This window comes from Megalobrama amblycephala, linkage group LG13, assembly GCF_018812025.1.
Source record: "Megalobrama amblycephala isolate DHTTF-2021 linkage group LG13, ASM1881202v1, whole genome shotgun sequence".
Lineage (NCBI taxonomy): Eukaryota > Metazoa > Chordata > Actinopteri > Cypriniformes > Xenocyprididae > Megalobrama > Megalobrama amblycephala.
The window spans coordinates 32,965,815-32,991,154 of NC_063056.1; the positions used below are offsets into that span (position 1 = coordinate 32,965,815).

The 25,340-nt window shown below is 40.5% G+C and overlaps 2 protein-coding genes across 4 annotated transcripts in view; both read right to left on the reverse strand.

Annotated features, from left to right (window-relative positions):
• Positions 1-25,340, reverse strand: part of LOC125243647 (fucolectin-like) — a 42,071-nt gene that overhangs the window by 11,449 nt on the left and 5,282 nt on the right. Inside the window, exons 1-6 of one of the 3 annotated variants that reach the window (XM_048153432.1) lie at positions 14,761-14,849; positions 14,434-14,510; positions 13,574-13,871; positions 13,317-13,471; positions 12,437-12,719; positions 11,457-12,214 (exon numbers count right to left, since the gene is read on the reverse strand). The exons of 1 other annotated variant lie outside the window; for it this stretch is intronic. In XM_048153432.1, coding sequence (XP_048009389.1) covers positions 12,064-12,214; positions 12,437-12,719; positions 13,317-13,471; positions 13,574-13,871; positions 14,434-14,506 — 960 coding nt within the window. In that variant the 5' untranslated portion in view covers positions 14,507-14,510; positions 14,761-14,849 and the 3' untranslated portion in view covers positions 11,457-12,063. Of the gene's footprint in view, positions 1-11,456; positions 12,215-12,436; positions 12,720-13,316; positions 13,472-13,573; positions 13,872-14,433; positions 14,511-14,760; positions 14,850-25,340 lie in introns of those variants that run through there. One more of the 3 variants, XM_048153431.1, reaches the window with a different exon arrangement.
• Positions 15,651-18,059, reverse strand: LOC125243649. Its single transcript, XM_048153435.1, has 6 exons — positions 17,961-18,059; positions 17,660-17,736; positions 16,996-17,290; positions 16,739-16,893; positions 16,292-16,574; positions 15,651-16,092 (listed from the first exon to the last, which is right to left on the reverse strand). Exons 2-6 carry the CDS (start codon positions 17,730-17,732, stop codon positions 15,942-15,944), a joined length of 957 nt encoding a protein of 318 aa, XP_048009392.1. The 5' UTR covers positions 17,733-17,736; positions 17,961-18,059; the 3' UTR covers positions 15,651-15,941.

Sequence of the window (25,340 nt, forward strand, 5' to 3'; positions counted from 1 at the left end):
AAACTACGACTTTTTTCAGCATTGTTTTCTCTTCCGAAATCCTTTCCATTGAATTGATTCCATTGAATCCTTTCATCTGTCGATGTTGGTAATGCACTTTTACGTCGCCGTGGTTGTTTTTGGTGATTAGGACATCCGCGACATTTTGAAGCCAAAATACATTTTGGTCCAAAAATAACAAACACTACAACTTTATTCAGCATTGTATTCTCTTCCGGGTCTGTTGTCAATCCGTGTTCACGACTCCACTTCTTCTTCTTCTTCTTCTTCTTCTTCTTTCTTGTTTTACGGCGGTTGGCATCCAGCTTATTGGTGCATTACCGCCCCCTTCTGCTCCGGAGTGTGGTTCACGACTCTGCAGTAATGCTGCTGATGTAAGACGCTGCTGATGTGTTATCTGGTGCGCCCAAGCTTCGTTTACAGTCTGAGGGAGACGCACGCTGTATTCAAGCTATTCTACATTGTTTGTATTTTGGTATTGCTATATTTTTTAAAATGGTGCGCAAGTGTGCATGTCGCGGATTTCCTAATCACCAAAAACAACCATGGCGATGTAAAAGTGCATTACCAACGCCGACAGATGAAAGGATTCAATGGAATCAGTTCAATGGAATCAATTCAATGGAATCAGTTCAATGGAATCAATTCAATGGAAAGGATTCTGGAAGAGAATACAATGCTGAATAAAGTCGTAGTTTTTGTTATTTTTGGACCAAAATGTATTTTCAATGCTTCAAAAAATTCTAACTAACCCTCTGATGTCACATGGGCTACTTTGATGATGTTTTTATTACCTTTCTGGACATGGACAGTATACCGTACATACATTTCCAATGGAGGGACAGAAACCTCTTGGACTAAATCTAAAATATCTTAAACTGTGTGCTGAAGATGAACGGAGGTCTTACGGGTTTGGAACGATATGAGGGTGAGTCATTAATGACATCATTTTCATTTTTGGGTGAACTAACTCTTTAAGAAATGACAGAACAATCAAAGCAGTGAGTATATGTCTGATTATCCACATAACAATAATATTCTTCATATTTTTGCCAATTGTCTTTTCCATATAAATTTTTGTAAATAAAACCCACATTAGTAACTTAGTTTTGTAGCTGATCAATTTAACCACTTGTAATTCAATTTTAACATTTTAATTGTTGTGGAAAGCTTGTAGAATTAAACTAAAACCTTATGAAAGTGCTGCAGGGAAGCTAATATCACTGTCTCGTCATGTTTCTATTCATATAGAGCATTGTGTGTTTTGCAGAAAAAGATAAAGAAGGTTTACATGCATTAATTCATACATGTCAAAAACATAAACAAAACAAACCTAACACTCATTGTGTTTTAAATATAATAATGTCTGGTTAAAGTTATGCAGCCTATCAACTGAGAAAGCAATAGGGAATGGCAAAATAATCACAACTGAAACTTTTATTATGCAACCACAGATACATTTATACAAGTTATCTTATCAAACGAACTAATATAAAATCAAAACAGTTACAAACAAACTCGATGGCTGTTGGCTCATTTCCTAGCGATAGACCAGTGGCTGTAATCACTACTAAATTATATCTCACGTCACGACGCGACACAATGTAACCTACAAACTATTGAGCATACATAAACCGTTATTAATAAAAAAGAATCTTAACTTCATTCGACGCGGAAACACAATCACGTTACCGAAAACAGTTCTGTGATCCAAGAACAATCCACTAAAATTTTCAGTGGCGCTTTAACTCAAAACAGGAATCTCGTGAATATTCATATAAGCTCCACCCAGTGTCACCGAAATCCTCAGACACCGAATACATTGTAACACCTCATTAGTCTGAGTGTTGTCACCTGTTCCTCGTGTTCTTTGCCTCCTTTATATTGTGCACTCTTTCCCTCATGTATTTGCCAGTTCGTTAAACCTCGTGCCTGCGTACTAGTCTTTTGTTCACTAAAGCTTATAGCATTTTTGTAGGAGTTTCTTGAAAAATCAAAGTCACAGTTTTAGACACAGTCCTTTTGTGACATTATGCCCCATTGAGTATTTTTTTTAAATATGAAATGGTATCTAAAAATATCTTTCACATTATAAGATAAGCATTTTCAGCAAAATGTAAACAATTATGGTTTCATAAAACAGCAATAAACACTTCCTAAAAAATGTCAAAAGGGAACATGCAAAAATATCAAACCATAGTTTAGTCCAAAAAACATTTAATGAATTGTATAAAAGTACAACATATAAATCATAGGTGACAACTTGCCTTGATAAAAATATATGTTCAGTCATCAGTGTTTATAATGTCTGTTTAATTTAAACTATCTGTAATTTTGAACTTTACCTTTAGCTGTTGTTGTGTCTGTAAAATAAGGCATCACAAAAATCCAAAGTAGGAAAAACATGTGCATTTCCATTATCCTATGGGAAGAAAAGTATATAAGATTATAACAAATCTGACAAGTTAATTTAGTTTATGTTTATAATCTGATTTTATAATGGTTTTATTGTGAGAGTTTGTTTTAATATTTAACAGCATGTAATTGGACTTTCTGTTTATTGAATTTGATAGACAGTTAAGTAAATTATAATTAAAATAATAGTATGCATGAAAACAATCTGACATTAATTTAGGTTATTTTAAATAAAAAATGTACTCACCTGAATTTTATAAAAAGTTTTCCTCATAGACAAGATGAAGTTTACTCTATGGGCAAAAAGAGTTTTTCTGTCCTTTAAATACCAAAAATGTCAGTGGACCAGCAATAAATACACTGCAACTTTTAAAGGCCTGGATTTTTTTTTATCTAAACAGGTCATCTGAAATGAATGTGTTTTTCAACTCTTTTTCCATGAATTTAAGTCATAAAGGTGCTGTGCATTTTATTGCAGTGCACGAATTTCCCTCATATACAGTATATGCCTGCAAGTAACTTCTGGCTCTGTGTGTCACACTCTTGTTTTGAGATTTATTACACATGACCTTTAAGCAATCTGTAAAAATGCATGAAAAACAGAGCAAACCAACAGATTCACAAAGGCCTTCAAAATGCCAAATTACAAACAATGTACAAACTATAAAGTCTACTTTAATGTGACATACACAGTTTATATAATTGTTTACAGTCCTGTGCAGTGTTATTTTTTCTATTTTGTGTTTTATTCAAAGTCACCATCATGAATAAAAGTGTCTGCTGCAAGACTCCTTTGTCTGTACATTTTTATATTTCTCCTGCGAAGCATAATATTATTTATTCAATTATTTTTGGGATTTTTGAAATGCCATATTTGTATACTTAATTTGTTCAATATAGAGCAAAACAAAAGTTAAAAAAAAAACACTAATAATTTATTTTCTCCCATTAACCTTAAGCAATGAATGCCATGTTATTTTGTTATTTTTGCTGTCATGGAACAAAAGAATGCAGACAAGGGTAAAATCCAATCAGAGTTTATTGAGACACACGGGATGTAAACAGGTAAGTAACTGGAAAATATATATTTGAAATGATGGCAGGGTAATGATGTTCTTATCTGTTTGCAGGCGGAGATAAGAGGTGATTGAAGGCTGGCTGATTTGAAGACGAGATGATCACTGAAGAAAGAGGACTGGACAGTTCGAGACAGAAGCACACAGGTAAAAGCACACAGGTAAGTATCCACAGGTACACTGTAAACCCCAACACTCAAAATAATTAATTGTTTTGAGTAGGACAAAATTAAATTAAACAAATTAACTCAGTCAAGTTAACTTTTATGAGTGTTTAGCACTTTCTTTTTCATTCAAGATCACAAAACTGATATTTTAAGCAAACTGAACTGTTTCATTGTTTTGAGTTTAATGAACGTTTTTTTTTTTTTTATTTGACAAACTTAAGTTTAACTGGAACTGGGCTGATATTTTAAGCAAACTGAACTGTTTCATTGTTTTGAGTTTAATGAACTTTTTTTTTTTTTTTTTTTTTTTAATTTAGACAAACTTAAGTTTAACTGGAACTGGCTGGGATTTCTATTTCCCATGCTTTGCCCATGGCACTAGATTAATGTTAAGTGGGAGATTTAGTAATGATTGATGTTTTGTTAAGCTAATTTAGAAGAGTTTCTGTTCATGTGGGTTTTTGGAGAGTTACCATCATGGTGACGAGTGGTGCATGCAGCTTGGTTTGAGAGCAATGTTAAATGCTTTATTGCTGTACTCATTCAACAAGTGCTATACTATTGTTAACATGTTAGCTTTTCAAAGTTATGTGATCATTTTTAGTTAAATGTAAGGCCACGTTCACACCGTCAGTTTTTGGGATTGACAACCGCATTTACTTACAGATGTGAGTCTCTGTGATGTCACAGCTCATCTCTCCCCCGCTGTAAGTTACTGAAAGTGAAACCACACACAAGATACCCTTTAGTGTAGCAGCTCTCTCGCACTGACACGACGGACAACTAGTTGTCCAGTCCTGTTCCGTTCACACAGCGCAAATATTCCAAGAATGCGGTCGTGAGTCCTGAAAATTTATGGGTGTGAGTTTGGAATGTGGTTGTCACTCCTGTAAATAACCGTACTGTGTGTGAACATAACCATATTAAAGGTGCCCTAGATTATGTTTTTAAAAGATGTAATATAAGTCTAAGGTGTCCCCTGAATGTGTCTGTGAAGTTTCAGATCAAAATACCCCATAGATTTTTAAATTAATTTTTTTAACTGCCTATTTTGGGGCATCATTATAAACGCGCCGATTTTATGCTGCGGCCCCTTTAAATCCTGTGCTCTCCGCCCACAGAGCTCGCGCCTGCCTTGAACAGTGCCTTAACAAAGTTTACACAGCTAATATAACCCTCAAAATGGATCTTTACAAAGTGTTCGTCATGCATGCGTCGGATTATCTGAGTATTGTATACTGTTATATTGTTTACTTCTGATTTTGAATGAGTTTGATAGTGCTCCGTGGCTAACAGGTAATGCTACACTGTTGGAGAAATTTATAAAGAATGAAGTTGTTTATGCATTATACAGACTGCAAGTGTTTAAAAATGAAAATAGCGACGGCTCTCTTGTCTCCGTGAATACAGTAAGAAACGATGGTAACTTTAACCACATTTAACAGTACATTAGCAACATGCTAACGAGACATTTAGAAAGACAGTTTACAAATATCACTAAAAATATCATGTTCCCTTTCGATATTTAAGTCTCCCTTTTTCCCCGCCACTGAAGCCTTTTCAATAACGCAGTGTAACTGCACCGTCATTGGTTCACTCATAGACAAGTTGTTGAACCAATGGCGGCGCGGCTCAGCTGCGCGGCCTATGAGAAGAGAGCGCGCGCACATTCCCGCCAAAAGGGGCGGGGTAATGTGCTATATAAGCGAGCGAATCGCCATAGGCCATCAGTCCTTTCTCCTTCAGCGACGACTGAACTTCTCTTCGCTGATCCTCGCCGAAGCCTGCTCGCCGGGAAAGAAGCTTGCCGCCTGAGAAGACGCTTCGCCGCCGTTGACAAGGCCCTGCAGCGGACCCAGCCGACTCGCCGGATCCCCGCAGCGCCCACGCCCTCGCCGACTGCCACCTTCACGCTGTCGACGAGCCGCCGCCTCCCGCTTCCTGCGACCGGCCGCTTCTCAGCGGGTCTCCTGCCGCCATCCGGCGCGCCCTCTCTGCGTCCTCCCGCGGTTACAGTAACCGCTATCGAGCATATTTCCAGCGGTTTTCACCGCTTCGAGCACTGGCCCTCGCCGCCAGAGCCTCCCAATCGCCGTTTTCACGGCGCAGGGCATTTCTAAATGCCACACCACTCTTGTGGTATGTGCAGAGCCCCTCTGCACGAAGAAGACGGGCACAACGAGTGCATCGGATGCCTGGGCAAGTCTCACGCGGATAACGCGCTCGTTGGCGGCTCATGCTCGCACTGCGAGTCTATGAGTCTCGCGTTTCTGCGCTCACGGGCCGCTTTCTTCAAACAGGAAGACCCCGCCGCTCGCGCCCTCCCGTCCCCCTCTCCTGCGAGGAAGAGACCGCGGGGCAGAGCGGTTCAGCGCATGGAGATGGGCGAGCCCACGTCGGCTCAGCACCCGCGTGCCTCGCCCTCTCCCAGCAGAGAGCAATCCCCCGTCTTGTTCTCCCGCCCTGACCAGCGTCCCTCAGCAGATGCGAGCGACCTCGTCTCATTTGGCGGATCCAACGAAGAGCCCCTCTTCGACTCTGTGTCTATGGCAGCCTCTGAGCCAGAAGCCTGGGTTGGCGAGTCGGACGACCCCGCCCCCCTGCCTTCCTTGGAGCCCATCGACCACGGTACGGGCATGGACGCCGAGCTCTTCCGTGTCCTGTCCAAGGCCGTCGAAGACCTCGACTTCGATTGGGCCCCTCCAGAGGAGCCATCTAGGAGCCGCCTGGATGAGTGGTTCCTCCCAGGTCGTCGTCAGGCCCCTCGCCAGCGCTCCGCTCCCTTCTTCCCAGAAGTCCACGAGGAGCTCACGAAGTCGTGGCGCGCCCCTTACTCTGCCCGCCTGCATACTTCGCACCGCTCAGCCCTCACCTCTGTGGACGGCTCGGAAGAAAAGGGCTGCATCTGCCGCCCTTGGATGAAGCAGTGGCCGCTCACCTCTGTCCTCCCGCGGCTGTGGGATGGAAGACGAAGAGAGCCCTCCCGTCCAAACCCTGCAGGACGACCTCCGCCCTGGCAGGAAGGGCCTACGCCTCAGCGGGCCAAGCCGCTTCAGCACTACACTCCATGGCCATCTTCCAAGTATTCCAGGCCAAACTCCTCCGCTCATTGGACGAGTCCGGCACTGATGCGCCTGCTTTTCGGGACCTCCGCAGCGGCACGGATTTAGCCCTGCGGGCCACGAAAGCCACAGCCCAGGCCATTGGCAGATCCATGGCCAGCCTCGTTGTGCTGGAGCGCCACCTGTCGCTAAACCTGACGGAAATTAAGGATCAGGACAAGACGGCCTTCTTGGATGCCCCCGTCTCCCCGTCAGGACTCTTTGGGCCGGCAGTGGAGGGTTTCACGGAGCGCTTCACAGCTGCACAGAAGTCGTCTCAGGCCATGAGACACTTCTTACCCAAGCGCTCGAGCTCTGCGTCTGCTTCTAGCCGCCCCAGGCCTGCGCCGGCTCAGCGCCGCCAGCGCTCGCGCCCTTCTAAGCGCCCACCCTTCCCGAGACGCCAGGGACCCCGGCCCAGGATTGCGCTGGACCCGGCGACTCCGAAGTCATCCTGATCTGTTAAGGAAGAGGACTAGGGCATGTCCCGCCGCGGTCGGACCACCCCAGAAGCTCCTTCGTGCAAATTCCCTTCCGCCTCGTTCAACTCTGGGCGCGGGAATAACACAGCCTGCTGTCACAGGGCCCACAAGTATTGTGCCCTCCCCAACCGCCGTTTTAACGGCGACCCTATTTTTAAACATTTCACAAAAGAGCAAATTTCCTCTTCCATCACTCCCGGTGTCCGGCCCGCCCTCTCTCGGGCCGTCACCCGACGTAATCCTCCCTCTTGCCACACGGGCCGAGGCTTGGAAAGCCATCCCCGGGGTGTCAAGATGGATTCTAAAAGTCGTAATCCAGGGTAACTCGCTCCAGTTCACCAGAAGACCTCCGCGATTTGGAGGGGTCATCCAGACCGTGGTACAAGCGGACGACGTTCACGTCCTCCGAGCCGAGGTCGTAACTCTACTCAGAAAAGGGGCTATAGAAACAGTCCCTTTTCCAGAGAGCGAGTCTTTTACAGCCGCTACTTTCTGGTACCCAAGAAAGACGGCGGTCTCAGACCCATTTTGGACCTCAGGTTGTTGAATCTTTCCCTTATGAAGCGAAAGTTCAAAGTCCTGACGCTGAAACAAATCCTTGCGCAGATTTGCCACGAGGATTGGTTTTGCTCGCTGAATCTGAAAGGCGCTTACTTTCACATCCAGATAGCCCCCCATCACAGGCGATTCTTGAGATTCGCATTCGAGGGTGTGGCTTATCAGTACACGGTCCTCCCCTTCGGGCTCTCCCTGGCCCCCCGCACTTTCACGATGTGCATGAATGCGGCTCTTTCCCCTCTGAGACAGATGGGAATACGAGTTTTGAATTACCTCGACGACTGGCTCATCCTGGCCAGCTCGCGTTCGGAACTAGAACACCACAGATCCGTGCTCCTCAGCCACTTACAGTGCCTGGGTCTCAGGGTCAACCTAGCCAAGAGCTCACTACTCCCCACTGAACGAATTTCGTTCCTGGGTGCAGTGTTCGACTCGGTCCGCATGACGGCCGTAGTCTCACCAGAGCGCGCTCTGGCTATTCAGCAGCTCGCGGCTTCCGTCAAGAACAAGGCCTGACTCCCTCTGAAGCTCTTCCAGAGGTTGCTAGGGCTCATGGCTTCTGCCTCCCCAGTGCTCCAGCTCGTCCTGCTTCGCATGCGGCCCCTGCAGTTCTGGCTGAAAACCCGGGTCCCTCCTTACGCTTGGCGTCACGGGCGCCTTCGCCTCAAGGTCAATCAGGCCTGTTTGATGGCTCTGAAACCTTGGATGAACCCTACTTGGTTCACTCTAGGAGTACCCCTACAGGCAGTAACACGAAGGACGGTTCTCTCGACAGACGCATCCAACTCAGGTTGGGGTGCCCTGTGCGAGGGCAGCCCGGCTTTCGGCTCGTGGACACACGAGGAAAGCCACCTTCACATCAACTGCCTCGAATTATTGGCAGTGATACGAGCCTTCCAAGCCTTCCATTCTCGTCTGACGGATCGCCACGTCCTAGTCCAATCGGACAGTATGACAGTGGTCTCATATATAAATCGCCAGGGGGGTCTTTCGTCCAGCCGCTTATGCGCTCTGGCGAAACGCCTTCTGGAATGGGCTTCCCCAAGTGTTCGCTCACTCAAAGCGACTCATATACCTGGGAAAAGCAATCTGGGAGCAGACATGCTGTCTCGGAACAACATCCCCTCGGAGGGGTGGATGCTCCATCCCCAGACTGTTCAAACCATATGGGAGTTCTTCGGGAAAGCAGAGGTGGACCTCTTTGCCTCAGGAGACAACTCTCATTGCCCAACTTATTTCTCCAAGAAGGACGAAGCATTGGCCCACATCTGGCCCAATACCCTTCTTTACGCCTTTCCTCCGATCGCCCTGATCCCTCAGGTCGTCAGACGGATCAGAGAGGACAGACACAAAGTTCTGTTGGTGGCCCCACTCTGGAGGAGCCAGGTTTGGACCTCGGAGCTGTTTCGGCTTTCCACGAAAGCCCCATGGCCAATTCCCCTGAGACGGGATCTCCTCTCTCAGGCAAACAGAACAATCTGGCACCCACAGCCAGAGCTTTGGGCTCTACATCTGTGGATCCTTGACGGGAGCCGTCTGACCTCCCCAGGAATGTGCTAGATACCATTTCACAGGCAAGAGCTCCGTCCACGAGACGTCTCTACGCCCAGAAGTGGTCGGTCTTTGCTAGCTGGTGTTCTACACGCAGCATAGACCCGGAGGAATGCGGAGTATCTTCCATACTAACTTTCCTCCAAGAGCGACTGGACTCGGGGCGAGCCCCTTCCATGCTCAAGGTTTACGTAGCAGCCATTGCGGCGTTTCACTCGCCCATTGCTGGACAATCTGTAGGGCGGAACGACTTGATTATTAAGTTTCTGAGGGGTTCTAGGCGATTGCATCCTCCTCGTCCCCTCACCGTTCCCCCCTGGGACCTCTCTTTGGTCCTCAGGGCTCTTAAAGGTCCTCCTTTTGAGCCATTAAGTCTAGCAGGCCTCAAGCCCTTAACGTTTAAAACCGCTCTGCTACTTGCATTGGCATTGGTTAAACGCGTTGGCGATCTGCAGGCACTCTCTGTGAGCCCTGCATGCCTTGAATTCGGGCCTAACGACTCCACGGTCGTGCTTAAACCAAGGGTTGGCTACGTTCCCAAGGTGCTCTCTACGCCGTTCAGAGCACAAGTGATCTCACTCTCTGCGCTCCCCCGTTCATCGGACGAGCCAGAGCTAGAATCACTATGCCCCGTTAGGGCTTTGCGCGTCTACATCGAGCGATCACAGCCCTTCCGGCAATCTGATCAGCTATTCGTTTGTTTTGGTGGCCGCACCAAAGGGTCTCCGGTCTCGAAACAGCGTCTATCACGATGGATCGTTGACGCCATAGCCCTTTCTTACTCCTCTGCAGGCGCTACATGCCCCATTGGAGTTAGAGCCCATTCCACTAGAGGCATGGCTTCATCATGGGCCTGGTCCAGTGGAGTCTCTATCAAAGACATCTGTGAGGCGGCCGGCTGGTCCTCGCCGTCCACTTTCGTCAGATTCTACCAGTTGGACGTTCCGACCTTGCATGCTCGGGTCCTTTCAGTGTAAAATTGCGGCCCCTTAATATTCCGCTTTTTGCACATCACAAACTCAGGAGTTCTCTCCTCCGTAGTGTAACAGGGTACGACGGCTTCGGCCTTCACTTGTCCTCGGCCCCTTCTGGTGCCTGCTCAAGTTCTGTCGTTCCCCAGCCGTGGCACGGCGCGGTTGAATTCGTTCCCCCATACGCAGTACGAGTGAAATATCGAAAGGGAACGTACTCGGTTACTAACGTAACCTCGGTTCCCTGAGATATGGAACGAGTACTGCGTTACTTGCCGTGCCACGAGGCTGCGGCTTAGGTCGTCGCTTCAGTCGATATGGCCTGATGGCCTATGGCGATTCGCTCGCTTATATAGCACATTACCCCGCCCCTTTTGGCGGGAATGTGCGCGCGCTCTCTTCTCATAGGCCGCGCACCTGAGCCGCGCCGCCATTGGTTCAACAACTTGTCTATGAGTGAACCAATGACGGTGCAGTTACACTGCGTTATTGAAAAGGCTTCAGTGGCGGGGAAAAAGGGAGACTTTTCCCCCATACGCAGTACTCGTTCCACATCTCAGGGAACCGAGGTTACGTTAGTAACCGAGTACGTTATCATGGAACATGTCAGTTATTATTGCTCCATCTGCCATTTTTCGCTATTGTTCTTGCTTGCTTACCTAGTCTGATGATTTGGTTGTGCACATCCAGACGTTAATACTGGCTGCCCTTGTCTAATGCCTTTTATAATGTTGGAAACGTGGGCTGGCATATGCAAATATTGGGGGCATACACCCCGACTGTTACGTAACAGTCAGTGTTATGTTGAGATTCGCCTGTTCTTCGGAGGTCTTTTAAACAAATTAGATTTATATAAGAAGGAGGAAATAATGGAGTTTGAGACTCACTGTATGTCATTTCCATGTACTGAACTCTTGTTATTTAACTATGCCAAGATAAATTCAATTTTTCATTCGAGGGCACCTTTAAGGACTCAAATACAGGACTGACAACTGTATTCTGCTGCTGTGTGAACATGGCCTATGAGTGTACTCAAACATTTCAAGTTAAGAACAATTAAACTGTATGAGTACAAAATAAAAATCTGCCAGTTTTGCTTACTTAAACTTTGAATTTCTTTCAACCGATTGCCTCAAAATTTTTGAGTTTTGCCAACTAAATCAGGGTGGGTGGGTTGGTATCCACATAAGTAAGGCTAGCGAGGATAGTAACATCAAGACCAGACGAAAGTGAACTGAGGAGTGCTGGTTTATGTAGAGAGCTGCTAATGAGGGTAATAGATGGCAGGTGCAGGTGATTGAGGATTGTGTGCAGGTGGTGAGCAGGAAGGATTCTGGGAAATGTAGTGATGAGGGTGACTGAGCTGGTGACATTTACCAGGATTTTTAGCCTGTGATTTTTTTTTTTTTTAATTTTTCTATAAAAGCATTTTAATAATTACTATTTTGTATTTTACATATACATTTGCAAGACACTACAGACGTAATAACAAAAGGATCATTCATTTTACAACATACAATTTTCACAGCTGCATTCAAAACAAAGTGTTGTCCATATTGTCCATTTCCCAGTGTCGTTTGATCAATAGTCACCCAAATCTGTCTAATACTTTCTGCAGCATGCAGTGTGTTAAAGCATACATGCACTGTTTTGCAAACTCTGGTACAGTAAATGTCTGGTTAAAGTAAAGCCATACATCCACCAATATTACGTTTTTTTACACCCTGTTGTTTAAGCGCTTCTCAATCCAGTGGTGATCCGTACACTTCAACCTCACACAGTATAAGATAGTCTTTCCGTCCTGGAATAACAACATTAATGTAACGTCCTTCCATCCCATCACATTCAAAAGAGGTGGAAAAACCAGCAGGAATGGAAGAGATCGTAGCACACCTGAAGAAAGAGTGAGTTCAGCATCTTGAGAAACTCTGAACTGTCAAAGCAAAACTGCATCAAGTCAAACTAGTTAAATGCAAATTAACAGAATAAAAATGTACAAAGCCAAATCATATTGTGCCAGTTTGTAGCCAAGTTATATTTCACATTGCAGACTGCAGTAATTCTGAGAACTTTTCTAAATTCTCTAAAAATCATTATTAAGATGAATTCATTTACCTGGGATTATTATTGCCATTGTTGTCCAGACTGTTTCCAATTCTGATTTCTGCACCATTTATTCTTGAAGGATCACTGTCTAATATGTTTGTAATTACCACTGAAAACACTTTGTGCCTTTTCAGTAAGTCCAGTCTCCACCAGGGATTGAGCTCTACTGGAGTGTGTGTACAGGATCCATGACCAAAAACACCATCTTTGTTCCCATCAATAGCATTGGATGCAAAGCCATATGCGTGGAGGGAACTCTGTGTAGCTACTCCTCCTAAAGCCACATTTTCACCTACAACAACAGATGGGTTTCACATCAATTCAGTTTTGAATAAATTATTTGTTTTACAGTCTAGAAATGGAATATGTGTCTACAACAATGCTAAATCTGAAATATCTGCTTATTTTTATTAATAAATGTTCATATTCTCACCATTGTCACAGACACGTCAGGTTCCACCTCACTGCAGTACCCACGCACTCAATCACCAGCCTTCTAATTACCGCCACCTGCACATCATTAACTCTGCAATCACCAGCACCATAAAGCCACCACACTCACACACACTCACTGTCCGGTCTCGTTCGCACTACGACATATGTATGCTTACCTTAAGGACTCCCAAACGACTTACCTACCTGCTCCAGCGATCTCCTTCATCTCCTGGTCCCCCTGTGTGCAAACCTACCTGTGTGTGTGAGTGTCTCCATCGTCTCCCTCCATTGCATCTCTCATCCAGCATCTGCAAGTTTAAAAAGGACAGTATTATATCCCATTCATCTCTTATCACGCTATATCTGCTTGTTATCACTCCATGCTCAACTACTTGTGAAGAAATACTTAACTGGATTGCTTCTACTTCAGTCTCCGTGTCTCTGTTGTAACAACCATCAGAAGCTGGATAACCGTAAACCTCAACCTCGCAGAGAATAAGAAACCGACTAGGACCAGGTATGAACACATTGATGTAACGGCCTGAAATGCCTTTTTTCCATTTGAAAGTGAGGGATCTTCCACCTGGAATGGATGAAATCTTTGCAGCCCTGTATAAAAATGACAGCATGTGGACAATATTTGATTTCATACAGTATGTAACCTCATCACATCATTCTTTAAGAGAATCTCCTCTTGAAAGACTTTCTTACAATGGATTGCTGTTGCCGTTGTTCAGCAGAGAGTTTCCAATGTGTATCTCGGCTCCATCAATCCTTTCAGGACAGCAGTCTTTTCTGTTGGTGATAGTTATGGAGGTCACTACGTACTGGTCTAGTAAATCTAACCTCCACCATGGGTCATCTTGCACTTCAGTAGCAGTACAGGATCCATGTTCATAATTTGAGTCACGATTTCCATCAATAGCATTACTGGCATGACCATCTGCTGACCAAGGATTCTTGACCAGGTCCGACTGTGTGGCCTTGCCATATAAAGCAAGATTTTTGGCTAAATTGTGTAATAAAGTAAATGAATAAACCAAAATAATAATAATAATTAAAAAAAAAGACCATATATTTCACTTTTGACTTCAGTGACTATTTCTCAGGGTTTATTTATTTATTTATTTATTTATTTATTTATTTATGTATTTATATCTTTGACAGTACATTTTTGTATAGATGTATCTACTCAGTCTATAGCTACAAAAAAAAAAAACACTTCCTCAATGCCAAGGAGAAAAACCTGTTTAAGACACAGTCCTTTTGTGACAATATGCCCCATATTGAGTATTTTTTTGAAATACGAAATGCTATCTAAAAATATCTTTTACATTTTAAGATAAGCGTTTGCAGCAAAATGTAAACAATTATTATTATATAAAACAACAATTAACAAAAAACACTTACTAAAAAAATTAAAAAGGGAACATGCATGTATAAACGTACAACATATAAATCATAGGTGACAAGTTGCCTTGATAAAAATATATGACGTTCATTGATCAGCAACCAGTGTTTATAATGTGAATGAGTCTGTATAACTGAAACCAGCTGTGTATCAACTTTACCTTTAGATGTTGTTGTGTCTGTACAATAAGGCATTACAAAAATCCAAAGTAGGAAAAACATGTGCATTTCCATTATCCTACACATGGGAAGGAAAGTAAATAAGAGTATAACAAATCTGAGAAGTGTTGTTAATTTTATGTTCATAATCTGATTTTATAATGGATTTACTATGAGAGTTTGTTTTAATATTTAACAGCATGTAATTGGACTTTTGTATTATTGAATTTGAAAAGCAATTAAGTAAATTATGTAATTTAAATAATAGCATGCACTTGAAAACATAATCTGACATTCTTTTGATTCTTTTAAATAAGCAGTTCACTCACCTGTATTTTCTAATCTACAAAAAAAAAAAGTTTCCCTCCCAAGATGAAGTTTACTCTATGGGCAAAAAGAGTTCATCACCCCTTTAAATATCAAAAACATCAGTGGACCAGCAATAAATAGGTGGCAACTTTTAAAGGCCTGGATGTTTTATCTAAACAGGTCATCTGAGATAAATGTGCTTTATCACAATTGAGATAAAATATCTATGGTTTGTTTGTTGAGCTTGCAGTAACTTTATAGAAACAGATTATGGCCTGGTTTCACAGGCAGGGCTTAGATTAAGCCAGGATTAGGCCTTAGTTCAATTAGGACATTTAAGTAGCTTTAATAAACATGCCTTAGAAAAAAAAATATTACTGGTGTGCATCTTGAGACAAAACAATAGCACTGACATATTTTAAGAGATGTCAGAGCAAATGGCTTTAGTTAAAACAACTCAAACATGCACTTTAGTCTGGGACTAGGCTTAAGCTTTGTCTGTGAAACCAACCGGGCATATGTTTTTCATCTCTCTTCTTTTTTTTTTCCTTTTTTTTTTTTTTTTGTAATTTCAGCTCAGTATATGCAACTTCTGGCTCTGTGTGTCACATTCTGAGTCTAGATTTGAGATATTTATTACATGTGACCTTAAAGCAAAAATGCATGAAAAAATCAACAAACCAACAGATTCACAAAGCCCATCAAAATGCCAAATTACAAACAATGTTGAAACCATAAAGTCTACTATAATGTGACATACAGCTTATATGTACTTTCAGTTGTTTACAGTCCTGTGTGTTATCTATTCTTTTGTGCTCAAAGATATTGTTTTATTTGAAGTCACCACCAAGAAAACATTTTAATTATTTTTATTTTATTTATGAATGCATTTGCAAGACACTACAGACTTAATAACAAAAGGATCATTCATTTTAAAACATACAATTTTCACAGCTGCATTACATTTCAAAAAAGTGTTGTCCATATTGTCCATTTTCTTGTGTCGTTTGATCAATAGTCACCCAAATCTGTCTAATACTTTCTGCAGCATGCAGTGTGTTAAAGCACAGAGGCTTAAAATAATACATGCACTGTTTTACAAACTCTGGTACAGTAAATGTCTGGTTAAAGTAAAGCCCTACAGCCACCAATATTTATTTATTTTTATTTTTTAATTTACATCCTGTTGTTTAAGTGCTTCTCAATCCAGTGGTGATCCGTACACTTCAACCTCACACAGTGTAAGATACTCTTTCCGTCCTGGAATAACAACATTAATGTAACGTCCTTCCATCCCATTACATTCAAAAGATGTGGAAAAACCAGCAGGAATGGAAGAGACCGTAGCACACCTGAAGAAAGAGTGAGTGAACTCTGAACTGTCAAAGCAAAACTCAGGACTGCATCAAGTCATAGTTAAAAGCAAATGAACAAAATAAACAAAAATGTACAAAATCCAAATGACACTGTATCAAGTTATAATGTCATATTGCAGACTGCAGTAATTCTGAGAACTTCTTCTCAAAAGAGCCATAAGATGAATTCATTTACCTGGGATTATTGTTGCCATTGTTGTCCAGACTGTTTCCAATTCTGATTTCTGCCCCATTTAGTCTTGCAGGAACACTGTCTAATGTGTTTGTGATTACCACTGAAAACACTTTGTGCCTTTTCAGTAAGTCCAGTCTCCACCAGGGATTGAGGTCTGCTTTAGTGTGTGTACAGGATCCATGACTGTAAACACCATCTTTGTTCCCATCAATGGCATTGAATGCAAAAGCATTTCCATAGAGGGAACTTTGTGTAGCTACTCCTCCTAAAGCCACATTTTCACCTACAACAACAGATGGGTTTCACATCAATTCAGTTTTGATTAAATAATTTGTCTTGCAGTTTAGAAATGGAATATGTCTACAACATTGCTAAATCTAAAATATCTGCTTATTTTTGTTAGTGCCAAAGTGATCAAATCCTGATCATAAATGTTCATATTCTCACCATCAGGAGCTGGATAACCGTAAACCTCAAGCTCGCAGAGAGTAAGAACCTTAGTAGGGCCAGGTATGATCACATTGATGTAACGGCCTGAAATGCCTTTTTTCCATTTGAAAGTGAGGGATCTCCCACCTGGAATGGATGAAATCTTTCCAGCCCTGTATAAAAATGGCAGCATATGGACAATATTTGATTTCATACAGTATGTAACCTCATCACATCATTCTTTAAGAGAATCTCCTCTTGAAAGACTTTCTTACAATGGATTGCTGTTGCCGTTGTTCAGCAGAGAGTTTCCAATGTGTATCTCGGCTCCATCAATCCTTTCAGGAGAGTCTTTTCTGTTGGTGATAGTTATGGAGGTCACTACGTACTGGTCTAGTAAATCTAACCTCCACCATGGGTCATCTTGCGTAGGAGTAGCAGTACAGGATCCGTGTTCATAATTTGAGTCACGATTTCCATCAATAGCATTACTGGCATGACCATTTGGTGCCCAAGGATTTCCAACCAGGTCTGACTGTGTGGCCTTGCCATATAAAGCGAGATTTTTGGCTAAAATTGATCAAGCATAGTCAAAACGTGTAATAAAAATAAATAAATAAATAAATAAATCAAAATAATAATAATAATTAAAAAACATTTGACCATATAATATTTAATTTTTGACTTCAGTGATTATTTCTCAGGGTTTATTTACATTTTGACAGTACATTTCTGTATATCTAGAGCTGCCAATTTTACACTTCCACCTTTATTGCCAAGGAGAAAAATAGCAAACCATAGTTTTGTCCAGAAGACATTTAATGAATTGTATAAAAGTACAACACATAAATCATAGGTGACAACTTGCCTTGACAAAAATATGACATCAGTGTTTATAATGTTTGTTTAACTGAAACTATCTGTAATTTTGAACTTTACCTTTAGCTGTTGTTGTGTCTGTAAAATAAGGCATCACAAAAATCCAAAGTAGGAAAAACATGTGCATGTCCATTATCCTATGGGAATAAAAGTAAACAAATCTGATTAGTTTTGTTAATTTAGTTTGTTTATAATCTGATTTTATAATGGATTTACTGTAAAAGTGTTTTAATATTTAACAGAATCTAATTGGATTTTCTTATTATTGAATTTGCAATTAATTCATTATAATTCAAATAATAGCATGCATGAAAACAATCTGACATTTATTTAGATTCTTTTAAATAAGCGATTCACTCACCTGTATTTTATAATGTACAACAAAAAATTTTCCTCATAGACAAGATGAAATTTACTCTATGGGCAAAACGAGTTCACCCTTTAAATATCAAAAACATCAGTGGACCAGCAATAAATACACGGCAACTTTTAAACGCCTGGATGTTTTATCTAAACAGGTCATCTGAAATAAATATGCTTTACCACAATTGTAATATAAATATTTATGGTTTGTTTGTTGAGTTTGCAGTAACTTTAAGGAAACTTTTCTACATTTTTTCCACTAATTTAAGTCGTAAAAGTGCTGTGCATTTTATTGCAGTGCACAAATTTCCCTCATATACAGTATATGCCTGTAAATAACTTCTGGCTCTGTGTGTCACACTCTTGTTTTGAGCTATTTATTACACATGACCTTTAAGCAGTCAAGTGTTATTTTTTCTATTTTGTGTTTTATTCAGTCACCATCATGAATAAAAGTGTCTGCTGCAAGACTCCTTAGTCTGTACACTTTTATATTTCTCCTGCAAAGCATAATATTATTTTTTTTATTATTTTGGAGATGTTTTAAATGCCATATTTGTATATTTAATTTGTTCAATATAGAGCAAAACAAAAGTAAAATAAGTAAAAACAAAACAAAAACATCACTCTAATAATTTATTTCTCCCATTAACCTTAAGCAATGAATGCCATGTTATTTTGTTATTTTTGCTGTCACGGAACAGAAGAATGCAGACAAGGGTAAAATCCAATCAGAGTTTATTGAGACACACGAGATGTAAACAGGTAAGTAACTGGAAAGTAGATATTTGAGATGATGGCAGGGTAATGATGTTCTTATCTGTTTTCAAGAGGTGATTGAAGGCTGGCTGGCTTGAAGACGAGATGATCACTGAAGAAAGAGGACTGGACAGTTCGAGTTAATTTAAATGCAAGGCTACGTTCACATCATCAGTTTTTGGGATTGACAACCGCATTTACTTACAGGTGTGAGTCTCAAAATGTCTTGTTCACACAGCAACTTACAGCAGCGTCTCGAATACTCTCTGTATGAACGCGCAAAGAGAGTCAAGCCCATATTCTCTTTCTACTAACCATAGCGACAGTGACCAAAGTCATTTCAAAGATGGCGATGTCCATAAAACTGAAAACTCTTATCACTTTTGACAGGACTGTCCAGCTGAGCCGTGAGTTCATCCATCAAATCTTCATTAACCGACAGCAGCTTCAATGTAAACATACGCTAGATCCTCAGGTGATTGAGGATTGTGTGCAGGTGGTGAGCAGGAAGGATTCTGGGAAATGTAGTGATGAGGGTGACTGAGCTGGTGACATTTCCCAGGTTTGTAGCCTATTATTTCCTCTGAGTATTTATTTTTATAAAAGCCACACATTGGAATCTGCGGCCATTAGGACGCCGCAAAGAATGGGACCCGGCGTGGCAGGGGGGCTCGACAGCGCCCCCTTGAATGGTGTCCGAAAACTTGGTCCATATATCAAACACACTTGCATGTATTTGTATGAAACTCAGTACACATATAGACCTCATCAGGCTAAACAACTTTCATGCTCTAAGTTATACGTCAGCTCAACAGGAAGTCAGCTATTATGGGTTGTTTGAAAAACGCACGCTCTGGAATTTGATATACTTCTCCTAGTCAATTAATCCGATCACCACCAAACTCGGTCAGAAAGAAGTCAAGACACTGATGATGTAAAATTTCGAGCAGATTTTTGATATCTCAAATGGTTTGGCCATGGCGAGGCAACGAATTTATGGCGAGAAAAGGGAAACAGGAAGTGTGTTATAACTTCTGCATACATTGATTGATCTTTGTAAAACTTCAGCTGTGTGTTCGTTGTAGGAGTCCGATCACATGGAGGTGATTATTGTGAGTCAAAGTTATAGCGCCATCAACTGGCAGCAGGAAGTGTGTCACTTTCAAAATGCTTTAAGATTGCCCTCAAATTTTTACCCAATTTGCTTCAAACTTCATTAGAATAATGTCAAGACATAACGAATGAAGACCTGTAAAAAGATTTTTTATATTTTTCAAACACTGTTGCCATAGCAACAGATCAAACTTCAATATTTGTTTTGGATGGGTTTGAGACACTTAGCATGCTTCAAATTGCATGAAACTCGACTTATATGTCAGGATTGTCATCCAGTAGACATGGGCAAAGCCTCAGAAATGGGCAGGAAGGAGGGCCTCTATAGCGCCACCTTTTGAAAAAAGTGGGGGGTTAGTTTAACTTACAGTCACCAAACTTGGTACACACATTGATCTCATTAAGCCAGACAACTTTCTAATTTACAGTCATTAGCTCTGACCAACAGGAAGTCTGATATTTTGGTTTGAATGTGGATTTTTTCACCCTCTCTCTCTCCCTCTCTCTGTGGCACCCCCCTCCCCCTCACTCCCTCAGTCTGACTCTTTCTGTGTGTGCGTGAGAGTGTGTGTGTGTGTGTGTGTGAGGGTCTCTGTCTGTGTCCCTCTCTGTACTTGTTTTGACTATACTTGTGAAGACCAAGTGTCCTCACTTATTTTGTGGAATACTTTCACAACCCACTAGTCAGGACATTTGACTGGTCCTCACTATTTTAAAAGGCTTATAAATCAGCCAAAATATGTTTTTATTTAAATCTAGGGATGGTTACATGTTTCTGTGATGGGTAGGTTGAAGGCCCCGGTATACTTCAAACAAAATCGAAGAATGAACTGATGTGACGTCAATTCGAACCAAATCAGGCCAAAACGAAGTTTGTTTTGTGTTCTTTTTGGAAGTTCGAAACAGCTTGCCAAAGCGAACTTTCAGGAAAAGTTCGCTCCAGCTGCAAAACACCTTCGTACTACCATTGGTCAGTGACGATAACGTAATAGGAGGTGTGCGCTGAGGCTCCGCCTTCTCTCGCGTGGGACACGTATTTGACTCATTTTATGTGTTTGAGTTCGTCGAGGTAAGAGCTCTATGGGTGAAAACATGAACACACTGGATAGCCGCTTTATAGTACAAAATGAAGTTGTGCTTGTAAAAAAGAACCTGTCTTTGCAGGTTCTGTGATTTGGCTCTATTTATTAATTTTATCATTTTATTTTTTATACCACACATATTGAAATTTAATGAAAGCATGCTTTTGGAGCATAAGACTGTTGCACAAACGATAGTTCAGGGAAGTTTTAAATGCATATTGCCTGCTGTGCACAGTTGCCCTGAAGCCACCGGGTTGGCGGTGCAACCGGGCTTGGGCCCGCCATCGCTGCTTGCAGCTATATTTTTATTTATTTTTTATTTAAACCCTGTTGTTTAAGTGCTTCTCAATCCAGTGGTGATCCGTACACTTCAACTTCACACAGTGTAAGATACTCTTTCCGTCCTGGAATAACAACATTAATGTAACGTCCTTCCATCCCATCACATTCAAAAGAGGTGGGAAACCCCGGAGGAATGGAAGAGACCGTAGCACACCTGAAGAAAGAGTGAGTTCAGCATCTTGAGAAACTCTGAACCGTCAAAGCAAAACTGCATCAAGTCAAACTAGTTAAATGTAAATGAACAGAACAAAAAATGTACATGTAAAATGTAAAATCAAAATCACGTTCTACCAATCTGAAGCCAAGTTATATGTCACATTGCAGACTGCAGTAATTCTGAGATCCTGAATTCTCTAAAAACCCATATTAAGATGAATTCATTTACCTGGGATTATTATTGCCATTGTTGTCCAGACTGTTTCCAATTCTGATTTCTGCACCATTTAGTCTTATAGCAACACTTTCTAATCTGTTTGTAATTACCACTGAAAACACTTTGTGTCTTTTCAGTAAGTCCAGTCTCCACCAGGGATTGAGCTCTAGTGCAGTGTGTGTACAGGATCCATGACCATAAACACCATCTTTGTTCCCATCAATAGCATTGAATGCAAAAGCATATCCACCGAGTGAACTCTGTGTAGCTACTCCTCCTAAAGCCACATTTTCACCTACAACAATTTTCACATCAATTCATAATTTTGAATAAATTCCTCTTTTACTGTATAGAAATGAAATATGTGTCTGCAACAATGCTAAATCTAAAATTTCTGCTTATTTTTGTTAGTGCCAAAGTGATCAAATCCTGATCATAAATGTTCATATTCTCACCATCAGGAGCTGGATAACCGTAAACCTCAACCTCGCAGAAAGTAAGAAGCTGACTTGGACCAGGTACGAACACATTGATGTAACGGCCTGAAATGCCTTTTTCCATTTGAAAGTGAGGGATCTCCCACCTGGAATGGATGAAATCTTTCCAGCCCTGTATAAAAATGACAGCAGATGGACAATATTTGATTTCATAGAGTATGAAATCAAATATTGTCATACAGAGAATCTCCTCTTGAAAGGTTTTCTTACAATGGATTGCTGTTGCCGTTGTTCAGCAGAGAGTTTCCAATGTGTATCTCGGCTCCATTAATCCTTTCAGGAGAGTCTTTTCTGTTGGTGATAGTTATGGAGGTCACTACATACTGGTCTAGTAAATCTAACCTCCACCATGGGTCATCTTGCACTTCAGTAGCAGTACAGGATCCATGTTCATAATTTGAGTCACGATTTCCATCAATAGCATTACTGGCATGACCATTTGCTGACCAAGGATTCTTGACCAGGTCTGACTGTGTGGTCTTGCCATATAATGGCGAGATTTTTGCCTAAAATTGATAAAGCATAGTCAAAATGTGTAATAAAAAACCTAAATGAATAAACCACAATAATAATAATTAAACAAAAAACATTTGACCATATTTTACATTTGACTTCAGTGATTATCTCTCAGGGTTTATTTATTTAATTTATTTATATTTTTTACATTAAATTTTTGTATAGATGTATCTACTCAGTCTATAGCTACAAAAAGCAATTTTACACATCCTTATTGCCAAGGAGAAAGACACAGTCCTTTTGTGACAATATGCCCCTATATTGAGTTTTTTGAAATACGAAATGCTATCTAAAACCGTCTTTTACATTTTAAGATAAGCATTTTTAGCAAAATGAAAACAATTATGATTTCATAAAACAACAATTAACAATAAACACTTGCTAAAAAAAGGTAAAAAAGGGAACATGCAAAAATATTAAACCATAGTTTAGTCCAAAAGAGATTCAATGAATTGTAAAAAAGTACAACATATAAATCATAGGTGACAACTTGCCTTGATAAAAATATGACATGTTCAGTCATCAGTGTTTATAATGTCTGTTTAACTGAAACCAGCTGTGTAATTTCGCTGTTGTTGTGTCTGTAAAATAAGGCATCACAGAAATCCAAAGTAGGAAAAACATGTGCATTTCCATTATCCTACACATGGGAAGGAAAATAAGTAAATAAGATTATAACAAATCTGATAAGTGTTGTTAATTTTGTTTATAATCTGATTTTATAATGGATTTACTGTAAAAGTATTTTAATATTTAACAGAATCTAATTGAATTTTCTTATTATTGAATTTGAAAGGCAGTTAATAAATTATAATTCAAATAATAGCATGCATGAAAACAATCTGACATTTATTTAGATTCTTTTAAGTAAGCGATTCACTCACCTGTATTTTATAATGTACAACAAAAACTTTTCCTCGTGGACAAGATGAAGTTTACTCTATGGGCAAAACGAGTTCACCCTTTAAATATCAAAAACATCAGTGGACCAGCAATAAATACACGGCGACTTTTAAAGGCCTGGATGTTTTATCTAAACAGGTCATCTGAAATAAATATGCTTTACCACAATTGTAATATAAATATTTATGGTTTGTTTGTTGAGTTTGCAGTAACTTTAAGGAAACAGACTATGTTTTTCTACATTTTTTTCTGCTAATTTAAGTCAAAAAGGTGCTGTGCGTTTTATTGCAGTGCACAAATTTCCCTCATATACAGTATATGCCTGTAAATAACTTCTGGCTCTGTGTGTCACACTCTTGTTTTGAGCTGTTTATTACACATGACCTTTAAGCAATCTGTAAAAATGCATGAAAAACAGAGCAAACCAACAGATTCACAAAGGCCTTCAAAATGCCAAATTACAAACAATGTACAAACCATAAAGTCTACTTTAATGTGACATACACAGTTTATATAATTGTTTACAGTCCTGTGCAGTGTTATTTTTTCTATTTTGTGTTTAAGAGAATAAGTGTCTGCTGCAAGACTACACTTTTATATTGTAAAAAATATAAACTTTTATATTTCTCCTGCAAAGCACAATATTATTATTTTTTATTATTTTTGGGATGTTTTAAATGCCATATTTGTATATTTAATTTGTTAAATATAAAGCAAAACAAAAGTAAAATAAGTAAAAACAAAACAAAAACATCACTCTAATAATTTATTTCTCCCATTAACCTTAAGCAATGAATGCCATGTTATTTTGTTATTTTTGCTGTCACGGAACAGAAGAATGCAGACAAGGGTAAAATCCAATCAGAGTTTATTGAGACACACGAGATGTAAACAGGTAAGTAACTGGAAAATAGATATTTGAGATGATGGCAGGGTAATGATGTTCTTATCTGTTTGCAGGCGGAGATAAGAGGTGATTGAAGGCTGGCTGGTTTGAAGACGAGATGATCACTGAAGAAAGAGGACTGGACAGTTTGAGACAGAAGCACACAGGTAAAAGCACACAGGTAAGTATCCACAGGTATCCACACTGTAAACCCTAACGCTCAAAATAATTAGTTTGAATAGGACAAACTTAAATTAAACAAATTAATTCAGTCAAGTTAACTTTTAAGAGTATTTAGCACTTTCTTTTTCATTCAAGATCACAAAACTGATATTTTAAGTAAACTGAACTGTTTCATTGTTTTGAGTTTAATGAACTTTTTTTTTTTTTTTTTTTAATTTAGACAAACTTAAGTTTAACTGGAACTGGGCTGGGATTTCTATTTCCCTTTGCCCATGGCACTAGATTAATGTTAGGTGGGAGATTTAGTAGTGATTGATGTTTTGTTAAGCTAATTTAGAAGAGTTTCTGTTCATGTGGGTTTTTGGAGAGTTACCATCATGGCGAGTGGTGCATGCAGCTTGGTTTGAGAGCAATGTTAAATGCTTTATTGCTGTACTCATTCAACAAGTGCTATACTATTGTTAACATGTTAGCTTTTTTGAATTAGCTTGTTATAGCTAGCTAATTTTATGGTAATAAACATGTTTACATTGGAGTTACGTGATAATTTTAAGTTAAATGTAAGGCCACGTTCACACCATCAGTTTTTGGGATTGACAACCGCATTTACTTACAGGTGTGAGTCTCGAAATGTCTCGTTCACACAGCAAATTACAGCAGCGTCTCGAATACTCTCTGTATGAACGTGCAAAGAGAGTCAAGCCTGTAGGTATTCTCTTACTAA